Source organism: Lagopus muta, chromosome 24 (assembly GCF_023343835.1).
Source record: "Lagopus muta isolate bLagMut1 chromosome 24, bLagMut1 primary, whole genome shotgun sequence".
Classification (NCBI taxonomy): Eukaryota; Metazoa; Chordata; class Aves; order Galliformes; family Phasianidae; genus Lagopus; species Lagopus muta.
In genome coordinates, this window is record NC_064456.1 from 1,693,502 (window position 1) to 1,714,909 (window position 21,408).

Sequence of the window (21,408 nt, forward strand, 5' to 3'; positions counted from 1 at the left end):
AGAGGTTTCCCATGGTGAGGGGTGGTCATGGGATGTTGGGGGTCCAATCCCCCCCCCCGGAAAGCCCATTTTCCAGTTGTACGGAGTGGGAGGAAGTCCCCGGAGCTGCGGTGTCATGCTCCTGGGGCTGGATGAAAACAAAGCTTGAAAACAAAAAAGAAATTCCCATGGAAGAAAACGATGGTGTGGGGGGAGGAAGTGGCTTCGAGTCAATGGGAATTTTCCCTGTTGGCAAAACGTAAACAGTCCTCCTTCGATGTTGACATAACATTTTAAAGATCTCATTCTGCAAAGCAGAGCGTTTGTCAACACGTGTGTGCCCCGACCAGCCCTGCGCTCCCAGCGTAGCCGCGACCCTCCGCCTTTCATTCCTGGCGGTGGGACGCGGGGTGCGGGCAGGGGTCTCCCAAACTCTGCCCAAGTCCTTGGGGGGTTCCTCCGCCCCCCACCGCCACGAGTCCGGGACGGAGCAGAAGCGGCGTCCCGCGTGGGTCCCCCGTCGGGGCAAAGCAGGGGGTCCCGAGGGGAGGGGACGGGGCAGAGGGGCCGCCCCTCAGCCGGCTGCTGGTTTGCTGGGCCCTCCTCCTCCACCTCCTCCTCCTCCTCCCCTCCTCCCCGCTCCCTCTCTCCGCCCGGCGCCGGGGCAGCTCCCAGCGGAGGCGCCGGGGACATGGAGCGGACCTGAGCCGTGCGAGAGGCGGCGGAGCCCGCACCGGGAGCGGCACCGGAGTGGGACCGGGAGCGGGACCCGGGCGCAGGGCTGCAGCGCGGCGGAGCCGTGAGTGCGGGCGGAACAGGGAGCGGGGCAGAGGCACGGCCATGTGGGGCACTGCGTGGGGGGAGAGGAGAAGGAAGGGCACGGACGCGGCTCTGGGGGCGCTGAGCACCGTCCCGGGTCGTGGTGCCCCCAACCCCGGCTGTGCGGCCGCATGGCAGAACCCCGCCACCTCTTTGCTTAAACCAAATGGGAAAGGGGGAAAGCGGAGCTCCGCGTCGGCCCCAGTCCTGTTACAAACTTATGGGGCTGCAAACTCCTCCGAGAGCAGCGCCGAGGAGAGCGAGAGCGCGGCAGGGTAGGGGTTAATCCGCGGCACCCTCCCCCCTCCGCTTCGTGTTCAGTGTGATCCCATTGCAGCCCCTTCCCCAGGACCCCCAGTGGGACGCGTCCCAGCTCCTGTCCGTGCCGTGCGCTCTGTTTTAGGGGCAGCGGGTGTCGGGCTGGCAGCCCCGCCGACGCAGGCGGACGCATTGCACGGCCAGACAGACACCATGTGCCGGCACACACCGCGCACAGCCGGCCTCGGCCACACACGGGGCGTGCGGGGCTGCGTGCGGCTGTGTGGGGCATCGCAGCTCGGAGGGGTGCAGGGCTGGGGTCCCCATCCTTTGGGTCCCCATCCTTTGGGTCCCCATCCTTTGGGTCCCCATCCTTTGGGTCCCCATTCTTTGGGTCCCCATCCTTTGGGACCCCGTCCCTTCTCCCCCAGGGGATGGATGTACTGTTGCTGCCTTGTTGGATGGCAGAGGCAATTTACCCGTGTGTATTATCTCTCCAACCCCTCCTACATCCCTGCAGCGCCGTCGGGATACCGGCACAGAACACGGGCAGGAAAACTTGCTGGCAGCACTGCGCTGCTGTTTGTCCATCCAACAAAGTGCTCCAACAGTGCAGCAGCGGCGCTGCCACGGGGCACAGCCGGGGTCAGCACAGAGCTGTCTGCTGTCTGAGCCCAAATTATGGCTGATCCGTGTCACTGCATCCCGCAGCCACGTGTTTTGGGGTGGTTCAGGGCAGATTTGGGTCACTGAGAGGGATCCTGGGGGTCCTACACTGCTGTGATGTGGGGGGGGTTTCCATCTGGTGTCACCCCTCGGCTCAGGGATGCGTGTGGTGGGAGCCGGAGGGCAGCTCACACAAAGTTAGTGATGGGAGAGAGGAACCCAGAGCTGCGTCACCCTGAGCTGCAGCTGAGCGGTTGTGAAATGCACAAACAGATGCAAAGCTCTGCTCCTTTCCACCCCAACCTGATTGCCAGTGCTGGACGTGGGGTTGCTCTGGGAAAAATGTCAATCTGTGGCTGCACAGCGCTCAAAGCCGCTCCGTCTCGCGAGGTATTTCCATGGAAATACACCCTGCTTCCAAAGCAGATCTGGAGTAATAGGTTTTAGGAGTGAAAAAGGACCATTAGCTCAGCTAATGTTATTTTCTCCGTGGCGCAGACCAGATCATATCGCTCAGTTACTCCCCTATTGAGCCAATAACCCGCGTTGGTAATCCGCGCAATTTCCTTTTAGTTCAATTGAGTTTTGCACAGAATCCATTCTGTTGACACTGATGCAGCACGGGGTCGATTTCTTTTTTCTTTTTTTCTCCTTTGAAAGGCTGCGATTTCGGGGCCGTCGCATGAAAAACAGCCGCTGTCCTTTGGTGGAGGTGGGCAGGTCGGCTTGGCGGGTGCCCCGTTTTTTAGCAGCTCTCGTTGCACTGCCAGCCCGTCGCCCCCCAGGAGCTCAGCACCCACCGAGCAGCACCATTAGGTAGGAGCAGAGACCACGAACTTTACAAATAGATCCCTTTTCCTTCTCCTTGAAGTACATTCGTTGCTCTGGGAGCTTTTTGGTTGGTGCTGTTGGGTGCGCAAAGCGCTGCGCATTGTGGCGAGCTTTCCCTGCTGCTGCTTTTGACTCCCAAATCGCAGACCCTGCACAGTCCTCAGAGCTGAGTTTGTTCCAGAGGGTTGAAGTGCCCGGGGGGGGGGAATAACTGAGCTTTTTGAACCCCCCTGATTCTCATGGGGAGCTGCACCCTAGCAGTGAGATGGAGCAGCTCGTAAACTTTGCTATTTGCTGGAGAGGATTTAACCCCATCCATGGGATGCTGAGGATGGGTTTTTGCCTCCATGCAGGGCACGCAGCAGCAGCAAGCACAGTAAATCTTTCCTTTCAGCACATTTATTTTTACATTTGCTACTTGCTGGAGGGGTTTGCTGCTTGTTGCCTTCCTGGAACTGACGCTGGGCTGGTTTGCTGTCACAGAGGTTGGGGATGGGGGCATCGGTGGCCAACAGTGTGGGTTGCGCTGAGGTGAGTGCTTGGGGATGATGGGGGCTCGGTGCCATGGGGCAGGGATGGCTTTGGGGTCTGGAGTTTGCCACTGAGCACATGGGTGGCTCAGAGCAACCCTGTTGGTGAGGGTGGTCTGTGGGGTGCAGGACGTGGGGTGCTTGGATGGCCATGGAGCCGAGGCAGCTCGGTGATCCCTTGCAACAAAACCCAACAAACTCAGAAGGATTTTGATGCAGTTTGGCTCTGCTCTTGGCTCTCCCTCCCCACGGACCCAGGGCACGCCACCCGATGTGCGCCCAGCTTTGTCTGTCCGGCACCATGCTGCACTCCTGCTTGCTCAGCCCCATCCCATTGTGAACACTTAGGGTTGGAGCTGCTTTGTGCGTGTGATTGCAGAGCAGAAAAGCCTTTCTCACCAGATGGACAGCCTTCAACGCGCATCACTACAGCTCTGCTCTGCTTTTACACCCCAAGCGCTCCGCTGTGCTGCTAAAATGCATCACGTTTATTTTGCTACAAACTGTGTATTGAAAGCAAAACAAACCCCCACTCCTGGGCAGGGCAGTGACTCCCTACAGCTCTGGACAACAGCATGGGGAAAACCCATTGGATTCTTTTGTTCTGTTCTGGTTTGGCTGTGTGCTGAGCGGAGCATCACTGTAAAGTGTTGGTGAAATTTGTTTGTTCTCTGCTAGAAAACAGCAATGTGAGCTGCTTCTTTCTGTGCATCCAGCAGCAGCTGCGTCTGGCCGTGGTCTGATGGGGACTCAGCCCTGGGGGTCTGCAGCCCCGTGGTGCCCCTACAGCTCTGGGACGTCCCCAGCTCTGCTGTTGGTTTCTCACCAGCTTTGGAGGTTTGGGTCTCATTGTGCTGCGTGGAGGAGGGGGGAGGGGGAAGATTTGGGCTGCTTCAAAAGTTTGCCGCGATGCATCACCCCATTTCCACCCAGTTTTTTGCACAGCACAAAACAGACAAAAGGGAAATAAATTAGGGCGGCCTGTGACAGTGCTGCTGGGAAAGCGGTCGGTGCCTTCCCCCCATCCTGTGCCTTTTGGAGAATATTTCAGAGCCAAACCCTCTCCCTCGGGCTGTGCCCTATGCTCAGCATGGGGCTCCCTCAGCCCGGCCGCTCCCAGCAGGAGGAGCGATGGCAAAGGCACCGACTTTTGGAAATGGTTCTGCAGTTGGAAGCTCTCCCTTCCCCCCTCTCTTCTACCACCCCACCTGCTCCAGGGCCATATGTCCAATGCTGGATGTGCTCCAGTCTCAAACAAGGGCACTTGGTGTGGCCGGTGCTGTCGCTTTGGCACTGGGGAGATGCAGGGGGCACTGCTGGTTGGTGTTGAGGCTGCTGGGATGGGTCAGGGAGAAAAGGAACGGGGGGAAATGCAGCGGCCAAATGGGATCCCACAAAGCACTGATGCGAGTCCTGAGCACGTGCTGGAAGTGGAGCTCAGCCCCACCACCCCAGCTGCCTCATCACAGAGGAACAAGGTAATGGGGCTCATCCTTCCAGCAGCATTTTGGGTGGCCCTGGCTGAGATCTGATGTTCTGAGGCATTGTTTCTTCATTCTGGCTGGTGAAGGGGGCTGATGGCATTTGATTTTCTGCTGGGAGGAGATGTATGGCGAAGAGAATTCAAAGGGTGTGGGGTAGCAGAGGGGTATTTGGTCCTCTTTGCCCTTGAGAAATGGAGTTACTGAGGGCTGGGCTGGAGTCTGGAAAGAAGCAAAGGGGTAGAAACGGGCAGAGAAATGCCTGCAGGCATTGCCAGCACTGCGCAACAGCGGTGCTGTTCCCTGGCATGGAGAGGGTCAGCCTGGACACATTCAGTGTTTAATGAGCAATTACCAGCCCTGGGCTGTCACCTTCTGCTGCTGTTTGGGTGCCCTGTGTGCTCTTCCTCTCTTGTATGGGAGCGTTGGTAGCCTTGTTCTGTGAAAGCACAGAAAAAGTGAAGGTGTGGGTGATGGGCTGGGCTGCATGGGCACGGCTGGGGGGCCCCAAGCAGTTCCACTGGGCAACCCCCATCCCTGCTGCACTGCTCCATTGCCTGTGGGGTGCATTGAGCCTGCTGTGCCGTGTGCTGTGTGCGGTTAGCAGCACTCATCCTTCCCATAAAGTGGTCCCGGAGAAGAGGAACAACAGCTCAAGGAGAGGAAAGAATGGGACCAAGGGCTGGAAGGAGGCTGGCGAGGTGCTGGGTGTGAAGCTGGATGATGGGGACACGTGGGGTATTGAGGCTGAAGAAAAGGGGGAGCAAAGCCAAATGCAGAGCTGGGGCAAAGCCTGCAGGGATGGAGCGTGTGTGCAAGGGTGTGCACGTGTGTGTGTGCGTGTCTGTGGAGGTGTGAGCTGGGGGCTGCGCAGGGGCAGGACCTCCTGCAGCCCCTCTCCACCTGTCCCCATGGAGCCCGGGGCAGGGAAGGGCTCGGCCAGTCCCTGCCCTCCGGTTGGGGAATGCCAGAGCCCGGCTTATCTTTTGTCTGGAACAATAGAGGGCTCGGCCCCATTGTTCTACCTTGCACGCCCAGCCGGAAAGCGAGTCCCCTGGGGCAGGGGCTGCACGGAGCCGCCTGTGAGGCTGCTCTGCGTGGGGCTTTGCTGGCAGAGAGGACACGAACCCGGACATGGACATCCCCAGCCCCTGGGGCTCTGCAGGTGAATTCCCCAGTGGATGAGGCTCTGGAGCTTTCCTGCTCACCTTTCTTGCTGTGCATGATACAGGCGCTGGGGAGGGGACTTCGGGAGGGTTTGTGGGGGGGGGTCCCAGGGGCACTTCGTGCCTTTGCAGCTGTGAGACCCCTCTGTACCCCCACAGGCTGCAGCGTGGGTAGAAAGAGGGCAATGTTTGCCTTTCCTGGGGGCTCTTGGGCTGTGGTCTGTGTGTCCACCTGCAGCACCTGCTCTTGGGCTTCCTCTGCCCAGCTCTTCTTGCTGTGTTGCACCAGGTTTGTGGGTCCATCCTGGGAACTGAGCTGGGGAAAGCGTGCTTTTGCAGGGGAGGTTTGCTTAGTGCTGGTTATGGGATGGTGGCTCTCCCAGGTGCAGCCACCAGGTGGGCAGAGCCCAGAGGAGCCCACAGCAGGCTCATGCACCCCTATGGCAAAGAGCAGCATGCAAAGCAGCAGGGATTGCAAATGCTTGTGCACAGAGCAACTGTGCTTTCCCTCAGCCCTGCTCAGCCACGCAGGAGCCAGCTGGGCACTTAAAGCCCTTTGCTGCAGGGGGATTGAGGACCTGAGGGGATGTGGGGACACAGAGGGGGACAGGTGCCACTGTGGCTGCTTGGGCACAAAGAGCCCCTTGTGTGCCGCAGGACATGGGGGTGGTCAGGGGCAATCGGACACCCCATGGCAGCAGGGAGGGCTGTCTGCAGCTTGCTGGAGAGTCTGCGCCCCTTGTGCAATGAAAATAATCCTGGCGGGCCAGTAGGAGCTTGTCCCCACATCTCTCTGCATGGTTTTCATGGTCTGTGATCTCCTCTGAAATGAGCAGGGGAGGGAAAGAAGTGAACCTGACTGTGTGTGGTGGTCGGGGGTGTGATGCGGTGCTGTTGCTCAGAGGGGTCTGTCCCATAAACAGTCCCAGCACTGGGCTTGGAGTGACCTCCCTGTGCTGGGAGGGACTCTGCTGGAGGGGTGCAGGGCAATGAGGAACGAGCTCCTCACTGAGTTCTTAGCACAGGATCTCAGATCTGCCCCATAAATCAGTAAGAAGGGAGCTCGTGGTGATAAGGGAGAGAAATCCAGCTCAGAGTGTTTTCCTTGGGGATCTCCATCCCGACCCACCTGGCTGTGATTGCTGAGATCCAGGTTCCCTCTGCTTTCCAAAGGAAGCTGCCCGTGGTGCCATCAGCTCCTGTCACACCAGCAAAAATCTGTTGTTGAAATGTCAAATGGCCCCAGCAGCTGGGAGGTGGCCGTCACCCCTTCCCCAAGCCCCCCTGGCAGCTGGAGGGGGTGGAGTTCCCCCGGTTCCCTTGAGTTCCATTGATAGAGCCTTTGTGCCCCTGTGGCCAAGCAGCAGTTTGGGTGCATGGGGCTGTTTGCTGCTGTTACAAACCCATACAAGGTGAAGCCGATGGTTTCTGGGGCGATGTGGGTTTCGGAGAGCAGAGCTGGCACAGGCGGAAGCGTGCGGCCGCGGGGTTTGGGGTTTGGTGTTGTCTTCAAGGGGCCCCTGAGCTGCTTTGGGTACATGTATGTGAGCCTGGAAACACCAGAATACCATCAGATGGGAGCCCCAAAGAGGAGACCCCAAAGAGAAGCCGCCCCAAGAGAGAGGAGCTCCCAGAGAGAAGCTCCCCGGATAGGAGCCCCCAAAGTTGAGTCCCCTAAAAAAGAGATCCCGAAGAGAAGCCCCCAAAATTGAGGCCTCCAAAGAGGAGCTCCCAAAGAAGAAACCCCAATGAGGAGACCTCAAAGAAGAACCCCTCAAAGTTGGGTACCCTCCAGAAAGGAGACCTCCGAAGAGGAGTTCCCCCAAAGAAGAGCCCCCAGAGAGAAACCCCCAAAGAACTCCCAAAGTTGAGTCTCCCAAAGAGGGGCTCCCCAAAAAATCTCAAAGCTTGGGGGGCAACTGGAAAAAAGTGCCACTGATGGAAGGTGTAGAATGGCACGAGGTGCTCAGCAAGGGCTGGGAGAGGGAGGTTTGTGCTTTGGGAAGTGTTGTGCTGCATCCCATCCTTTAGTCCCCAAGTGCTTGGGCTGAGCCTGGCTGAGCTCCTTCTTGTTGAGGAGCGGGAGAGGAAAGGGGTCAAATGTCTTCGCCCCTCCGTCATGCGATTGGAAAGTATTGTTTGTGAACAAACTCTGCCTGGAAACGCTGAGTGAGTGAAACAGCACCAAACCTGCACCGAGATCGGCCTCTGCGATAAACCCGAGGGCTGCTTTGGGGGTGAGGAGAAGGCAGAAACTGCAACAAAGGGGACAGAGACGGAGCTCCGTGCGCTCCGGCATCGCCGTGCCGGGTGAGTCGCCCCCGTCCTCATCTCTGTTATGGGAAAGGTTTCCTTTATTTGCTCTTCCTTTGCAAATCGATTGCATTACAAGGGGCAGAGGGTGGGCAGCTGAGCGCTCTGTGGACGGCTGGGGGGAGGGTGGAGGAGCCCAGAGGGCTCCAGGGTCAGGGAAGGGCCTGAGGACCCCTTGAGGTTCTGATCCGACCACCCCTGGGTGCTCAGCACCTGCAGAACCTTATGGGTCTTGTGGCTGTTCCCCTCTACCACCCATCCAAAGCCTTCCACGAATGACAAGATTTTGCATCAAAAAGTATTTAAAAGAGGAAAAGAGGCGCAGTAGGAAGGGGGACTTGGAAAATATTACAGCTGTGGGGGTTTGTTCTTTTTGCTGTGGTATTTAGAGACCTGCAGGGGTGAAAAAACTCTTGAAGACGTGCAAATGAGAACGCTTTGAGTGGCCGGTGTGCAAAGCAATGCTGTGCAAGGCTGCACGGCTTCCTGCCGCGCTGTGCGGAGCGGGTGAGGAGTCGGGGGGATGCTCAGTGCTGTTTGCTCCCTGCCCAGCACATGGGAACAGGGAGTCACCCAACCCTGGTGTCGCCTTGTCCCCGTGCTGCCCATGTCCCTGCTGTGTCCTGGTTCCCATCTGGGTGCTTCCAGACCCTTCTGTAAAGACGTTTCCAAATGCAACCTGGGCAGTGAAGCCATCCGGCTGCAGAGCTGGCGGTGCGCAGCGCTTTCCCCTTAGTGATACCAAAAGGGAAAGGGGAAAAAACAACAACCAAAAGAAAAAAAAAGAAAGAAATCCTGGCAGATTCCGAGGCTGGGAAGGGGGAAGGATGACATCTCCCAATGCCTGGGTCCACTCCCTGTGCCCGTTCCTCAGTGGGTCTTCAATAATTCCAACGTGCCAATGAGATCGTTCCCCACCCAATAAATCCCATGGTCCCGAAGGTCCACCTGATGGTCATTTTGATTTTTCCCCTAATTAAAGCATCCTGTTGCTCGTCCCATCAAAGAAACCCATGCTGGAACTATTGCTGTGGACCTGAACCAGTTGATGCCCTGGGAAGGCTCTTGGTGTTGCGTTGGGTTGTTTGTTTGGCTCCTGTGCTGCTGCCGGGCACGTAGTGCATGTGTTACATCTTTGGGGTGAATATGGGTACATTGGATGTGATTTAATGCCTCCAGGGCTGTGCTGTGAGGCTCATTGCCCCCATCTGGATGTGGGGTGCTGGCAGCAGGGGGAGGTCCCGGCTGAGCCCCTGTGCTGGAGAGGGGGGAGGCAGGAAGGCGCCTCGTGGCGGTGATGTGGCCCTCTGCCATCTTGTATGAAACCAGAGCAGCGTGGTAAGGAGCAGCTTAGGAAGCCCTGTGAGAGCAGAATTCACAACCAGCTGGAAATTGTGAGTAAAAAGGGCCACCAAGAACCCGGGGATGTGATGTGGTTGAGACCTCTGCAGGCTGTGCCAAAGGGACCCATGTGCAAGGGATGGCAGCACATGGCATTCACCTCTCATTGTTATCATGGGGGGCTTTGCTGTCCCGTCCCCACACTGAGCATCCCACAGCACCACTCTGCTTCTCCAGGACGTCCTCTTGCTTTAGGGTTAAAGCTTCCATGGGCTGTGCAGCAACAGGAGCTGTGCAGCAACAGGAGCCACGCATTTCTACGCTCCACTTGAGCGATGCAGAATTGCTGCTCCACCCCACCGAGAGCCCCAGCCTGGCAGTGCTGGAGAGCCGAGCACGGCCTCTAGAAGCAAAGGGGGGAATCCTCCTCCCTGTGAGATATGGGTCCCAGGCTTGACTAGACTGGGAGTGGAGGGGATGTGGGCGGCAGCAGGTGCTGGGGTGGCACACGGAGGGGTGACCTCCCCTGCGTGCCCATTGCCAGGGGTTTCCATGATGCCAATTCTGTCACCTTGGTGTCACCGCTGCGCTCTGAGCCCACAGGGACGTTTCCGGAGGCCGTCAACCCCCCAGTCAGAGCCACAGGGAGCCTTTGGGGAACAGACAAAGAGCTCCGTGTTCCGTGTGGGCACTGGGAAATCCCAGCTGTCGTTGGAGCTGCGGTTTTGCCCACGAGCCCCCAAAGTTCTGCTGAAATGAACCGAGAGCAATGCTTTCCAAATCTCTCCCTTTTCAGCACTGATGTTGCAGCTTTTCAGCAACGCCAGCACTTGGCAGCATGCTGGGAAGGCAGAGGTTGGGGCTTTCTGCAGGTGAGGTGTTGCAGAGGATGTGCAAAGCGTCGGCTCGCCCCAGCGCTGAGCGTTTCCGCTGCGGCTCTGCCTGGCTTGGCGGGGACACGTGGAGCTGTGGCTGCCACGAGGTGATGGCAGCTCTGCAGCAGGATGGCTTCAGCCATCCGTGGCTTCTGGGTGACTTCAGTATCCTGAAATCCAGGTGCACCTTGGGCTTAAAACCTGCTTTTTCATGGTCCTACACTGGGCGTTTCTGGGCATGAATCCTCAGCTGTTGGGTGTTTGTGAATGGCTCTGTGCTGATTCCTGCTTGGCCGGGAGCCACACGGGCTGCACTTCCAGCTCTGCTGCATCCCCAAAGGTCACCATTTCCTCCTGCTAGTGACAGCACGGCGCTGGGGACAGCAGATATGCCTTAGTGTGGAGTGCCAGAGGTTGGCTGCAATCCCTTGCAAGCTCAAAAAGGTGAGACTTGACCCCATGACCCTCTATTTTTACGCACACCAGAGCCCCGATCCCAGTGTAGGAAGTGCTGCCCTCTCCCTGCCATGCACCCCGCTGTCCCTGCGTCCCCATGGGATGGCAACCTCGTGAAGTTCCCAGCTGTGTCCCTCACCTCAGCCACCCCCCCAGGCACACAGTGGCTGTGGCAGGAGGAAACCATCCCTCCTTTTATGTGCGAAGGCACGCTGGGCGGAAACGCTTGGAAAGGGCCCCGAAAGGACATTCCAAGTCTGGCAGGAAAGCAGTCCTCTCGTCTGGCAGGAGACGGGCTATTGTCTGTGCCGGTGACCGGAGGGATTCCTTGAGCCCTGCTTGGAAGGAGAGAACCTGTGTGTGGTTTATTTTTCCCCCTGCTCTCTCTCCTGGGGGTGCTCGCAGCTCGTGCCTGCGGTGCTTTCCTGCTGCTCTGTGCTGTGTGGTGTTTTCCCCTGTTGGATTTTGTGTTTGGCTACGTTTGGTGCTTTTCCCCTGGCTTGCTGCGTGTGTGGGGAGGTGGAAGGGAATCTATGAACTGATATTTTTCTGTGTGGAAAGAGGAAAAGCAAAAAGCCGACGGCCTCTCGGATCTGCTGGTGCATTTGGTGATGGGCAGATGGAGCTGATCCTAAAATCCAGGCAACCCAACTCACTCCATCAGCTGATCGGATGCTCTCCCGTGTCCCACTTTGTGGGATCCCTCAGTGCTGCCATCCCATGGGGTGGAATTGCCCTGGACTGAGGAGCAGGAACCCTCAGTTCTGAGCCTGGTGCAGCCTGCAGCGCATCTCTGCTGGCTTTTTTCCCCCTTGCTGCTGTGCAGAGGTGAGTGCTGTGTTCTGCAATGCTGGAGACCGATGAGGGGATGCTCTAAAGGGTCCGGGGGGGCGGGGGGCTCGGCAAGAGGCACATTGGCATCACCCATGGTGCCAGGCTGTTGCTGGCTCTGCCCCTGCCCTAACGAGCTGTTCGGCTGTGACACAAATGGGGCAGATAGGATCAGCTCTTAGCCAGGAAGGGTGGCACAGCACAAGGGGAGAATTGCAGGATGTGCCATTGAGGGGTACGAATGGAGAAGGAAAAGCCGGCTGTCGCCATCCCCAAACCTCAGCCCTGGGCTCTGGGCTTTAGCTGGGGCAGCCTGGTTGCAGGTAAGGTGAGCAAAGCGATGTGTGCTGGGGTGGCAGCTGTAGGGCTTTGCAAAGAAGCCCCATTCGTGCTGATATTTGGGTACACCTTGTCCCCGTGCTTGCGCTGTTCGCTGTGGCTCTCCAGGCTGGCACTGCTCATCCGTGCTCTGTTCGCTCCATTCCCCTCCGCCCTTCATTAAATAGCAAACATTAAAGGCAAAGATCTCTTACATGAAGATGTATTCCCTGTGCCAAGGCAATTGTTCCCGGCCCTATTGTCTGTGCAACAGAGGAGCCCTTGAGCTGAGCACACCTGAGACAGCCAGCACGGCCCTGCTATGGGAACAAGCCTTGTAACAAGATCACCACTCACTTCTCTCCTTTTTCTTCTCCCTTTTTTTAACATTTTTTTTTTGTTCAGCAAACCGTATAATAATCCCACAATGAGGCCCCTTTCACACGGACCCCTATTAAAGCACCGGCTGTATTTTAAGAGTAAACTTCCAGTGGCACCGGGAGGTGAAGCACAATGGGAAGGTGACCTGACCGAGCGCATTGCTCTGTGCTGAGCACTGTGTGGGCATCCTTGGGCTGACTGCATCCCTGCTGGAGGCAGGGAGGGGAAATGATGGCAGGAACGCATGGAGCGGGGCTTTGTGCCTTCAGAAGGGATGGAAGGAGCACCAACCTTGCTTCTCCTCTCCCATACCGAGCTCAGCTTGTTGCTGTTGCACGCAGAGCAGCACTCAGCACCCAAACTCCTCTCTTTACTCCTTCCCCAACTCCTGAGCCACAAAAGCACCCAGGGCTGTGCTTTGCTGCCTCATTTTTCCCCACCTGCAGCACTTCAGGCTTTGGGAGACCGCGGGGCACCTGGATGCACACAGCACACTGAGCGCAGCATCCCGCTGGCTGCACGCCGGCTCGGTCCTGCTGCCAGCAGCGCCCATTTCCTCCCCATCCCTCGGGGTGTTTTTATGAGCATCGATCCCGGGGGGGGGGGGGGGGGGGGGAAAGAGAGGATGGACTCGTTGCCGGGCTGCCCCCGAGGTGGGCAGGGGGCAGGAAAGGGGAGCGGGTGGTGCTGCAGGATGCGGGCAGATACCGTGCAGGGCTGGAGCTGGGAGGAAACCCAGAGCCCGGAGAGCACCGTGGGTTTGTTCAGAGAAGGGCAGGGAACTGAGATTAAAAAAAGCCCTGCTAAGATCAGAAACTCTGGCGCGCACAGTGCCCCATTGTTGAGCTGTCACACTTCCCTTTACTTTATTGCTTTTGTCCAACACCCTATTGTTCCACTTCCTTTTGTCCCCTATTCAGAGCCCTGGCTTTTCATTACCCAGCCGGCCTTGTTGTTTTCGTTTCTTTTGTTTGAAGTTCCTGAGAGGAAGGTTTTATTTTCAGCAGTTTGATTAATTCGCAGCTTGAGCCGGGCTTTGTTTGTTGTGTCACCGCTGCCCCGATGGTGCAGCCCGGTCCTGTCCTGGGGGCCCCCGGATGGTGGGGTGCAGGCAGGACCCCCTGATGGGTGCAGGGCTGGGGGGTCCCTGCTGCAGGGTGCACACTGTGGCCCCCGTGCCCTTCATCCCAGTGTAAATCCCATCCCTGATGGTCTCCTTCCCCTATTATTCCACCCTGAAAGGTGAAGATGGGGAGGGGGCATTTGGTGCTGTTGTTGCTGTGTGTTGTGAGGGCTGGTGGTCCGGGGGCTGGGGGAAATTCCTGCTGGGAGTTTGCAGCGGGATCCCAGCTTGTCCCATTTGGGGACACAAACTGTGCCAAGCTGGGGCTGTGTAGGGGACGTGGCTGTGGCACATTGCTGAGGGCACATCCTATGGGAAAAAAAACTGGTTCTGGCCATGCTTGGTGTCCCACTAGATGCCCTTAGGACATTTCTGTGCCCCGTGGTGCCCCGCTGGGGGCTGATCATGGAGAGCCCTTAGGGCACCCAGGGCTCAGCTTCACCACCAGCACAGGGCAAGGCTGGGCAAAGGGGTGCCTCTGATGTGTGGGGAGGAGGGGGGACCCCCATCTCTCTGCTAACAGCCCTGCTGTTCTGCAGGATGTCCATGAGGAGCCCCGTTTCTCCCCACCTGGAGCTCGATGGGGCGGGCAGCATGGTGAACTGCAGCATCAAGACGGAGGAGAAGAAGGAGAGTGGCTATGAGAGCCCACCGGGGGCTGCCCCCAGCACTGAGCCCCATCCCAACGACCCCCCGGGACCACCACCAAGAGAGGGCACAGACCCCCAGGCATTGCCACAGGTGGGTCCCATCACTGTGACCGCCTCTGCTCCTGGCCTTGACCGAAACCTGGTCCCTTTGGGTTGGCAGTGCACTGCATCCCACCCCAGGCAGACAGAGGTTGTTGTTTCCCTGAGCTTTTATTCCTTATCCTGAGGAAACCAAGCTGAAACCTGAGGTTCCCCTCAGGCTTTTTGGCTGCTGTCAGTGCTCTCAGCTCAGCTCTGGCATTAGCTTTTGGCGCTCAGCTCTCCAGGGCCACCTGCAGACATCTTCCACTGTCCCCACATGCAGGACCGAGGCCACTCTGTTATTTTCCTGTTTTAATTGCTCTCGAGCTTCCTCTCTCTCTGCCCAATATTCTCAGTCCCTGGGCTTGGAGAATCAGGGCACTCCAAAGAAATAACAGCAACCTCCTGCAAAGCAGGGCTTGGTCATTGGGATGCTTTCAAGCTGGGGAAGTGCTGCAGGAGCACGTGGTCCAAGATGTCACTGAGCATCTCATCAGCTCCAAACATCCCATCAGTTCCAAGCAACCTGTTTGCTCTGAGCACCCCATCAGCTTGGTGTCTCCTGCTTGGAGACATGTAGATGTCCCTGTCCATGGGTTCTCCACCGAGTGATGCTCTGTGTGTGCAGGAATCCTGCTCACCCGCTGGTGATGCGTTGGAGCCGCGGTGCTCAGCTTTCGAGCCGGCTGTCGGCAGCCAGGAGAAGCTGGACTTCAACAGAAACTTAAAAGAGGGTAAGAAAGGTTTCTGGGACCTCTCTATTTTTGGGAAGATTTGGGATTGGAAGAGCCACGGTGCAGAGCTTCGGGCCGTGCTCACCTGGCTCTCCTCTCCCCGCTCTGCTCTGCTGACTGCGGTGCCTGCTGATGGGGACAGTGATGCCAACCATTGAGAAATTACTCTCCAGCGACTGGAAGGAAAGGCTGCTGGGCCGAAATGCTGCTGAGACCAAAGAAGTGAAGGGTGAGGTCCCTTCTGTGCCACCTCGGTGCTCTGTGCCCCCTTCAGGTGCCCGCATGGCTTTGTGTTCCCCCATCAATAGGAGGGGAGGTGTGTCTGCAGCGTCATGTTTTGTGGAGATTTGTAGGTTTTTAGCCAAAATACTCATTACCCAGAACTGGGCTTTCCTGATAAAACCTTGCTCTGATGGCACAGAGGGATTTTTGAACACCACTCTGACCACAGCCCCCACTGTGGTGGTGATGCCGCTCCTCAAGCCCCCAACTTTGCTTCTTCCCTATGCAGGAACCCAGGAGAGCCTGGCAGAGAAAGAGCTCCAGCTGCTCGTCATGATCAACCAGCTGTCCACGCTGCGGGATCAGCTCCTGACAGCCCACTCAGAGCAGAAGAACATGGCTGCAATGCTCTTTGAGAAGCAGCAGCAGCAGATGGAGCTGGCGCGGCAGCAGCAGGAGCAGGTGGGCTCCCAGGAGACCTGTGTCCCTTCAGGGCTCACTTTGGTACCCTCTGACTACAGAGGCAGGACCAGAGGGATGGGATCCAGGGGACAGAACCCCTCTAGAAGTAGGAAGAAGCTCTTTGGTATCTGCCCAGAAACCTTCCCTGTTTCTGTGCCCATCCCAAGACTTCCCATCCTGCTGCTTGCTATGGGGTGGCTCAGGGTCAAAGCTCTCCATTCCTTATCTACATGTTGAGGATGAATCATAGGAAGTCCTTAACGAGCCCCTTCCTGACTGCCCTCTTCTTTGCTCTTTGAACACTGATTTATTCCTCTTATCCTTAATAGTGTTAAGTGTGGGGATGACATCAGGGTATGGGTGACCCAACGGTGCCAAGTGCAGGGATGGCATCTCTGGCACATGGTGTATGGATGATGGTCTCTCCTATTGCATTTCTCTCCCTGTGGCCTTTGAGACATCTCCTGTGCCAACCACAGGAGGCCACCATGCCCTTGGGAGCATCGCTTTTGGATTTGGGCAGCTCATGCCCCATGGGGGCTCAGGAGCCCCTGTTCCCACTGCTCAGCCCCTCTGTCTCCTTCCTTCCAGATTGCGAAGCAGCAGCAGCAGCTCATCCAGCAGCAGCACAAAATCAACCTGCTGCAGCAACAGATCCAGGTAAAGGTGGGGGACACCCCTGTAGCCACCCGCAGAGCCAGACAGCAGGGACACAGCCCAGCTACGCCATCCCACAACCATTATCCGTGGTGCTCTTTTCCTCCAGCAGGTCAACATGCCCTACGTCATGATCCCTGCCTTCACCCCCAGCCATCAGCCCCTTCCTGTGACCCAGGACCCCCAGATAGCGCTGCCCATCCAGCCCATCCCCTGCAAGCCAGGTGAGCCGAGTCCCCAGGGCACATGGATGCCTGCGGGGTGCCCTCATCCCCCAACACTTCCTCTGTTCCCTGCAGTGGATTACCCCGTGCAGCTGCTGCACAGCCCTCCTCCTCCCACGTTAAAGAGACCCAGCGGCTCTGGCCACCTCCAGATGCAGGTATGGCCCCAAAGTGCCTCTACAGCCCCAAAGCACCCACTGTTCCCCTGCGCCTGGATGTGCCAGGGGCTGTACATCACACCCTGCCTTCCTTCTGCCCCAGGAGACCTCGCAGCCGCTGAACTTGACGGCCAAACCCAAAGGCTCCGAGCTCCCCAGTGCCTCCAGCTCACCCAGTTTGAAGATGAGCAGCTGCCAGTCCCTCACACCGAGCCATGGGGCTGTGCGAGACCTGCAGAGCAGCCCGTCCAACCTGCCCTTGGGTGGGTTCCCATCACCTCCACCCGTGGAGGGTCCTAAAACCTCCCCAACAACACCTCCCAGAGGCGGCAGGCAGCTCTGCTCCTTGGTGTCTCACCTTGTTGGGGTGCTCTGGGTGCACTGTGCCACCCCACAGGGCCATGCGGCCCCATTTTTTGTTGGGTTGGGGATAGGCATTATGGGATTTTGGGGTGCTGATGGGTGCCCCGGGCTGGTTTCCCACCAGGATTCTTGGGCGAGGGCGATGCCATCACCAAAGCCATCCAGGATGCACGGCAGCTGCTGCACGGCCACAGCGGTGCCATGGAGGGAGCGCTGAGCCACCCTTACCGCAAGGTGAGCCGAACCCAGAGTGACCCCCCAGCCCTCCATCACTGCACCCCACAATGACTCCATCCACCCTTCCTGCAGGACCACGTTGGCATCGATGCTTCCCCTGTGAAGGAGCGGATGGAGGAGACACCCACACACCGCCTGGATGAGACTCTGCTGAGCTGTGAGATGGACGGTATGAGGACGGTGGGTGCCGTGGGGCAGTGCCACGTTGCTCCTTCCTCCTGCTCTGAGCCAGCCTTTGGGGTCCCTTTCATAGGAACGCGGCATTTCCCCGAGTCCAGGAACAACAACCACATCAAACGGCCCATGAACGCCTTCATGGTGTGGGCGAAGGATGAGAGGAGGAAGATTTTGCAGGCGTTCCCAGATATGCACAACTCCAGCATCAGCAAGATCCTGGGTGAGTGCTTTGCGTCCACCCTGCCTCACCGTGTCAGGGTGGGGGATCCCAACTGTGGTGTGGGATGGAAAGGAGAAGGAAACCCTTCTCTGCACATCCCACAGCACTGGGGGGCACAGCAATGGGGCCATGATTGACAATCAGATTGACAAAGGTGTGCAAAGGGGAGCCAGAGGCTGAGGCAGCAGCAGGGGCACAGTGCATGCTCAGGGTGAGGGTGGACCTGGACCCACTGCTGGGTTCCTTGGTTCTGCTCTGAGCAGCAGGTCATGGGCATCCTTTGGGGCGAGGATCTTTGGGGCAAATGCCCCCCTATGCCAGGATCCAGAGCCCAGCACTGTTTCACTGCTATCCTCCACCAAGTGCAGCTCTTTACTTGCCACCCCTTTACCCCCCTGCACCCCATGCTGCTGTATCCCCAGCAGGACGATTTTGCACCATCCTCATTTAGCTGGCAGCATCCTCCAGCCCTGTCCCCCAGCTCCCCACCAGCAGCTTGCTGTCACCCCAGCCCTGGGGCAGCCTGTTTCACCCCAGCTATTAAAAGCAATCGGTGTGGTCTCCCAGTAGCCCATCTGAAGGCTCACACGCTTCGCTCCGCCGCCGCCTCGTTTTTGCAGCTCCGCTCGTTAAAAAAGAACCGAAACAACCTCTGGGCTTCTCCCTTTGAAAGAGCACGCAGGCAGGATCTGCTCGCAACCGCTGGGGGTCGGAGAGGGGTCTTGTGGTGTTCTGGTTGCTGTCACATTCAATGTCCGTGGCTTTAAATAGCTGGCGCAGTTCTGCATGGGGAGCCGGAGCTGCTCGCTGTTCACTGGGGCAAATTTAACCTGCAGCCGAGGGGGCTGGGACCGGTGCTCACCCGAGGCTGGGAGTTTTGGTTGCTGTGTGCTCTCCTGTGTGGCTGCTGGGGCTCAGGCAGCACGAGGGGCTGAGCAGGGGGAGGATGTGGGGTGCGTGTGGCTCCGTGCCTTGTTATTCAGAATGCCCAACTGGTGGAACAGGGGAAGGAGATGAGCTCTAGGGGATGGAGACCTGAGGTAGGGTTTAGGGAATGGGGACAGGGACTCTGGAAGTCTGAGGCCATAAACACTGCTAGCATCATCCTCAGATGAGGATGCTCAAGGCTCTCTTGTTGGCTCTGAGCATCTCTAAGCGTGAAGATCCCACTCCCCTCATGGACTTTCTCCCAGGGCTGCCCCACTCCCAGCAGGATGAATTATTTCCTCATGCCCAGCTGTAAATTGCCTTTCATCTGCTGCCTCTTGTCCTTCAAGGTGCGCCTGTGAGGAGAGCTGGGCTCACTCTTCCCCAGATGCCCTTTAAGCAGTGGAAGCTGCAGTTAAAGCCCCTGCACTTTCTCTTGGGCTGAGCCATCCCAGATTCGCCCCATGGTGCAATTATGTGATCCTTCCAGCGTGACCATCACTCCCCAGACCCGGACATGGGTCTGGCTGTAGCCCCTGATCCCATCCCTCCCCTCCCCAGTCAGCAGCCTTGTGCTGTGCTCTCCTTTCCCCTCCTAGCTTGGGTGCAGGTAGAAGTGACAATGCAGGTCAGCCACTGGGGGAATCCGAGTCACACACCAGGACAGCCTGTAGCAGCCACAGCACCTATTTGGAGAGGTGCCCCAGAAGGTCAGGGCTGGGGGCCATGCATGGCAGGGATCCCAGGGGTGCCACCAACCCCAACTCTGGCTCCTATCACACTTGAGGGCCCCACAGTCTGGGGATGCGTCGCACTGCTGCAAGTGTAGTGTTCATAGAGCAGCATGTGAACATTCCTAGAACCACAGAATGGCTTGGCTTAGAAGGAGCCTTAAACATGATCTAAATCCAGCCCCCATGAGCGTGAATCCCCTCTTGCCATGGGGTCATGCACACGGATCTCCATGGGGAAGCTGCAGTGTGGCCGTGGCTAAGCACACCCTGTGGCTCCTCTGTGCCCAGGCTCCCGCTGGAAGTCGATGACAAACCAGGAGAAGCAGCCTTACTACGAGGAACAAGCCCGACTGAGCCGACAGCACTTGGAGAAATATCCCGACTATAAGTACAAACCCCGACCCAAACGCACGTGCATCGTGGAGGGGAAACGGCTGCGCGTGGGGGAATACAAAGCGCTGATGAGGAACCGACGGCAGGATGCCCGGCAGGGCTATTTGATAGGGTAACACAGAGGGATGCCCTGGGGGCAGCGAGGGGCTCGCCCCGCTCCCGTCCCGCTGATGGCATCCCCCCCCCTCCCCTCCCCCTTATCCCGCAGTCCCCAAGGCAGCCAGCTGCCCCCTGGCTCCTCGGATGTGCTGTACCCTCGGCCGGTGGGCATGCAGCTGCCGTCCCCGCTGATGGAGCATTACCTGCCCCGTGGCGTGGATCCCAGCATGCCTGTCATCGTCAGCACTCGTAGCCTGAAGGAAGGTGACGGCGGAGGGGACGATGGGCACTCGGTGGCGGATGGTGAGATGTATCGCTACAGCGAGGAGGAGGACTCGGAGGGAGAGGAGAAGAGCGATGGAGAGCTGGTGGTGCTGACAGACTGAAGGGCCGGGCGGGGGGGCAGCGGGGCTGGCTGGCACCAGGCGCTGGTGACCCCCGATGCGGTGCAGGCAAAGAGCCAGCAGCCGCAGGGATGAGATGAGATGAGTGGGTGATGGTGGGGGGTTTGGGTACGTGGCGGTGCCGTTGCTGCTGTAGGGAATGGGGCTCTGCAGCTTGGCTGAGAGCTGATGGCTCAGGAACCCTGCAGCCCCCAGTAAGGACCTGGGGGGAATGGGACATGGGAATCTTCCAGCTCTCTATTCCCTACCTATGCCACCTGCTGACGCCTGGCCACGGGGGCATCCGTAAGCTCTGCTCAGCCCAGCCCTCCCCACTCCACTGCAGTTCCCCCTTGCAGCCTGCCAGTGAATTCCCATGGAGCCTTTTTTTAGCTCTTGCCTGACCCGAGTGCGAGCCGAGGGCACTGAGGAGCCCTTTATGCTCCTGATGCTCTGTCCCACTTTGTAAATAAAGCGGGTGCTGTTCCCTGGCTGTGCCCCAGCCCTCGGGCAGCCCTGGTGCACAGCACTGCTGTGGGTCCACGCATCCCCAGGTGCCTCCTTTGCACCGCAGCTCTGCGAGCGCAAGGCTTCACCTCCGTGCATCATGGAAACAGCAGAAGGGGGGGTGGGGGGAGAGGAAAAAATAGCGATTTAAGGGGAAAAAGAAAAAAACCAATAATATCTGGCTCTGCTCAGCACCCGTGCACCCAGCGCAGGGTTTGCATGCAGGTGCAGCGCTGGCTGTGCATGCAGCACTGGGAGCAGCACGGAGCACATGCACCGCCGTGTGGCAGCAGCCAGGCACAGCCGTGCTGCGTGCATCACACCTCTGCTAGGGGCTGCTGCTCCCTCTCACTCCAGGGCCACAGCAGCCGGTGGGGGTCCTTTCTCTTTGCCCACCCCCTTCTCTCTTCCCTTTTTCTCAGTGCTTTATTTATTCCCCCCAAGGCACAGCTCAGGCTGGGGGCTGGATGCGGCCGCGCACCGAAGGAGCAGCTCTTCCTCTCTCTTTTTTTTTCTTTTTTTTTTTTTTAAGACTGTAAATATAGATAGAGCTTTATTTTGTTAATAAGACGAGTAACTTAACCTGTATATTTCACATACTTGTTTACAAACTGCCCTCCCCACCCCTTGGCACAATAAAGATGATGTTTTGGAACTGAGCTCGGGGCTGAGTCTGGCCAACCCAAGGGATTGGGATCCAGGCTTCCAGTGTAGAGATCTGGGGGCTTCCTTCCCCCTTCCCACCCCTCCTCCTTCTCCATACGATGCTTTCTCTATGCTGGTCCATTGCTCTTTCCCCTGCCCTCCCCTCC

At 58.1% G+C, this 21,408-nt stretch overlaps 1 protein-coding gene across 6 annotated transcripts; it reads left to right on the forward strand.

The window, feature by feature from the left end:
* Positions 1-820: 820 nt before the first annotated feature.
* On the forward strand, positions 821-21,230 carry SOX13 (SRY-box transcription factor 13). Of its 6 annotated transcripts, none has more exons than XM_048926066.1 (14): positions 821-2,538; positions 13,908-14,109; positions 14,728-14,833; positions 14,976-15,107; positions 15,345-15,517; positions 16,109-16,177; positions 16,284-16,398; positions 16,474-16,556; positions 16,660-16,819; positions 17,044-17,153; positions 17,229-17,325; positions 17,410-17,553; positions 19,503-19,719; positions 19,816-21,230. In XM_048926066.1, the coding sequence occupies exons 1-14, from the start codon at positions 2,336-2,338 to the stop codon at positions 20,090-20,092; spliced, it is 2,088 nt and encodes a 695-aa protein (XP_048782023.1). In that variant the 5' UTR covers positions 821-2,335; the 3' UTR covers positions 20,093-21,230. The 6 variants fall into 6 exon arrangements, with proteins under 6 accessions (XP_048782023.1, XP_048782018.1, XP_048782019.1 ...); XM_048926061.1 differs by lacking the exon at positions 821-2,538 and adding an exon at positions 2,547-5,729; XM_048926062.1 differs by lacking the exon at positions 821-2,538 and adding an exon at positions 2,547-5,729 and having other exon boundaries at positions 16,287-16,398.
* Positions 21,231-21,408: the final 178 nt, after the last annotated feature.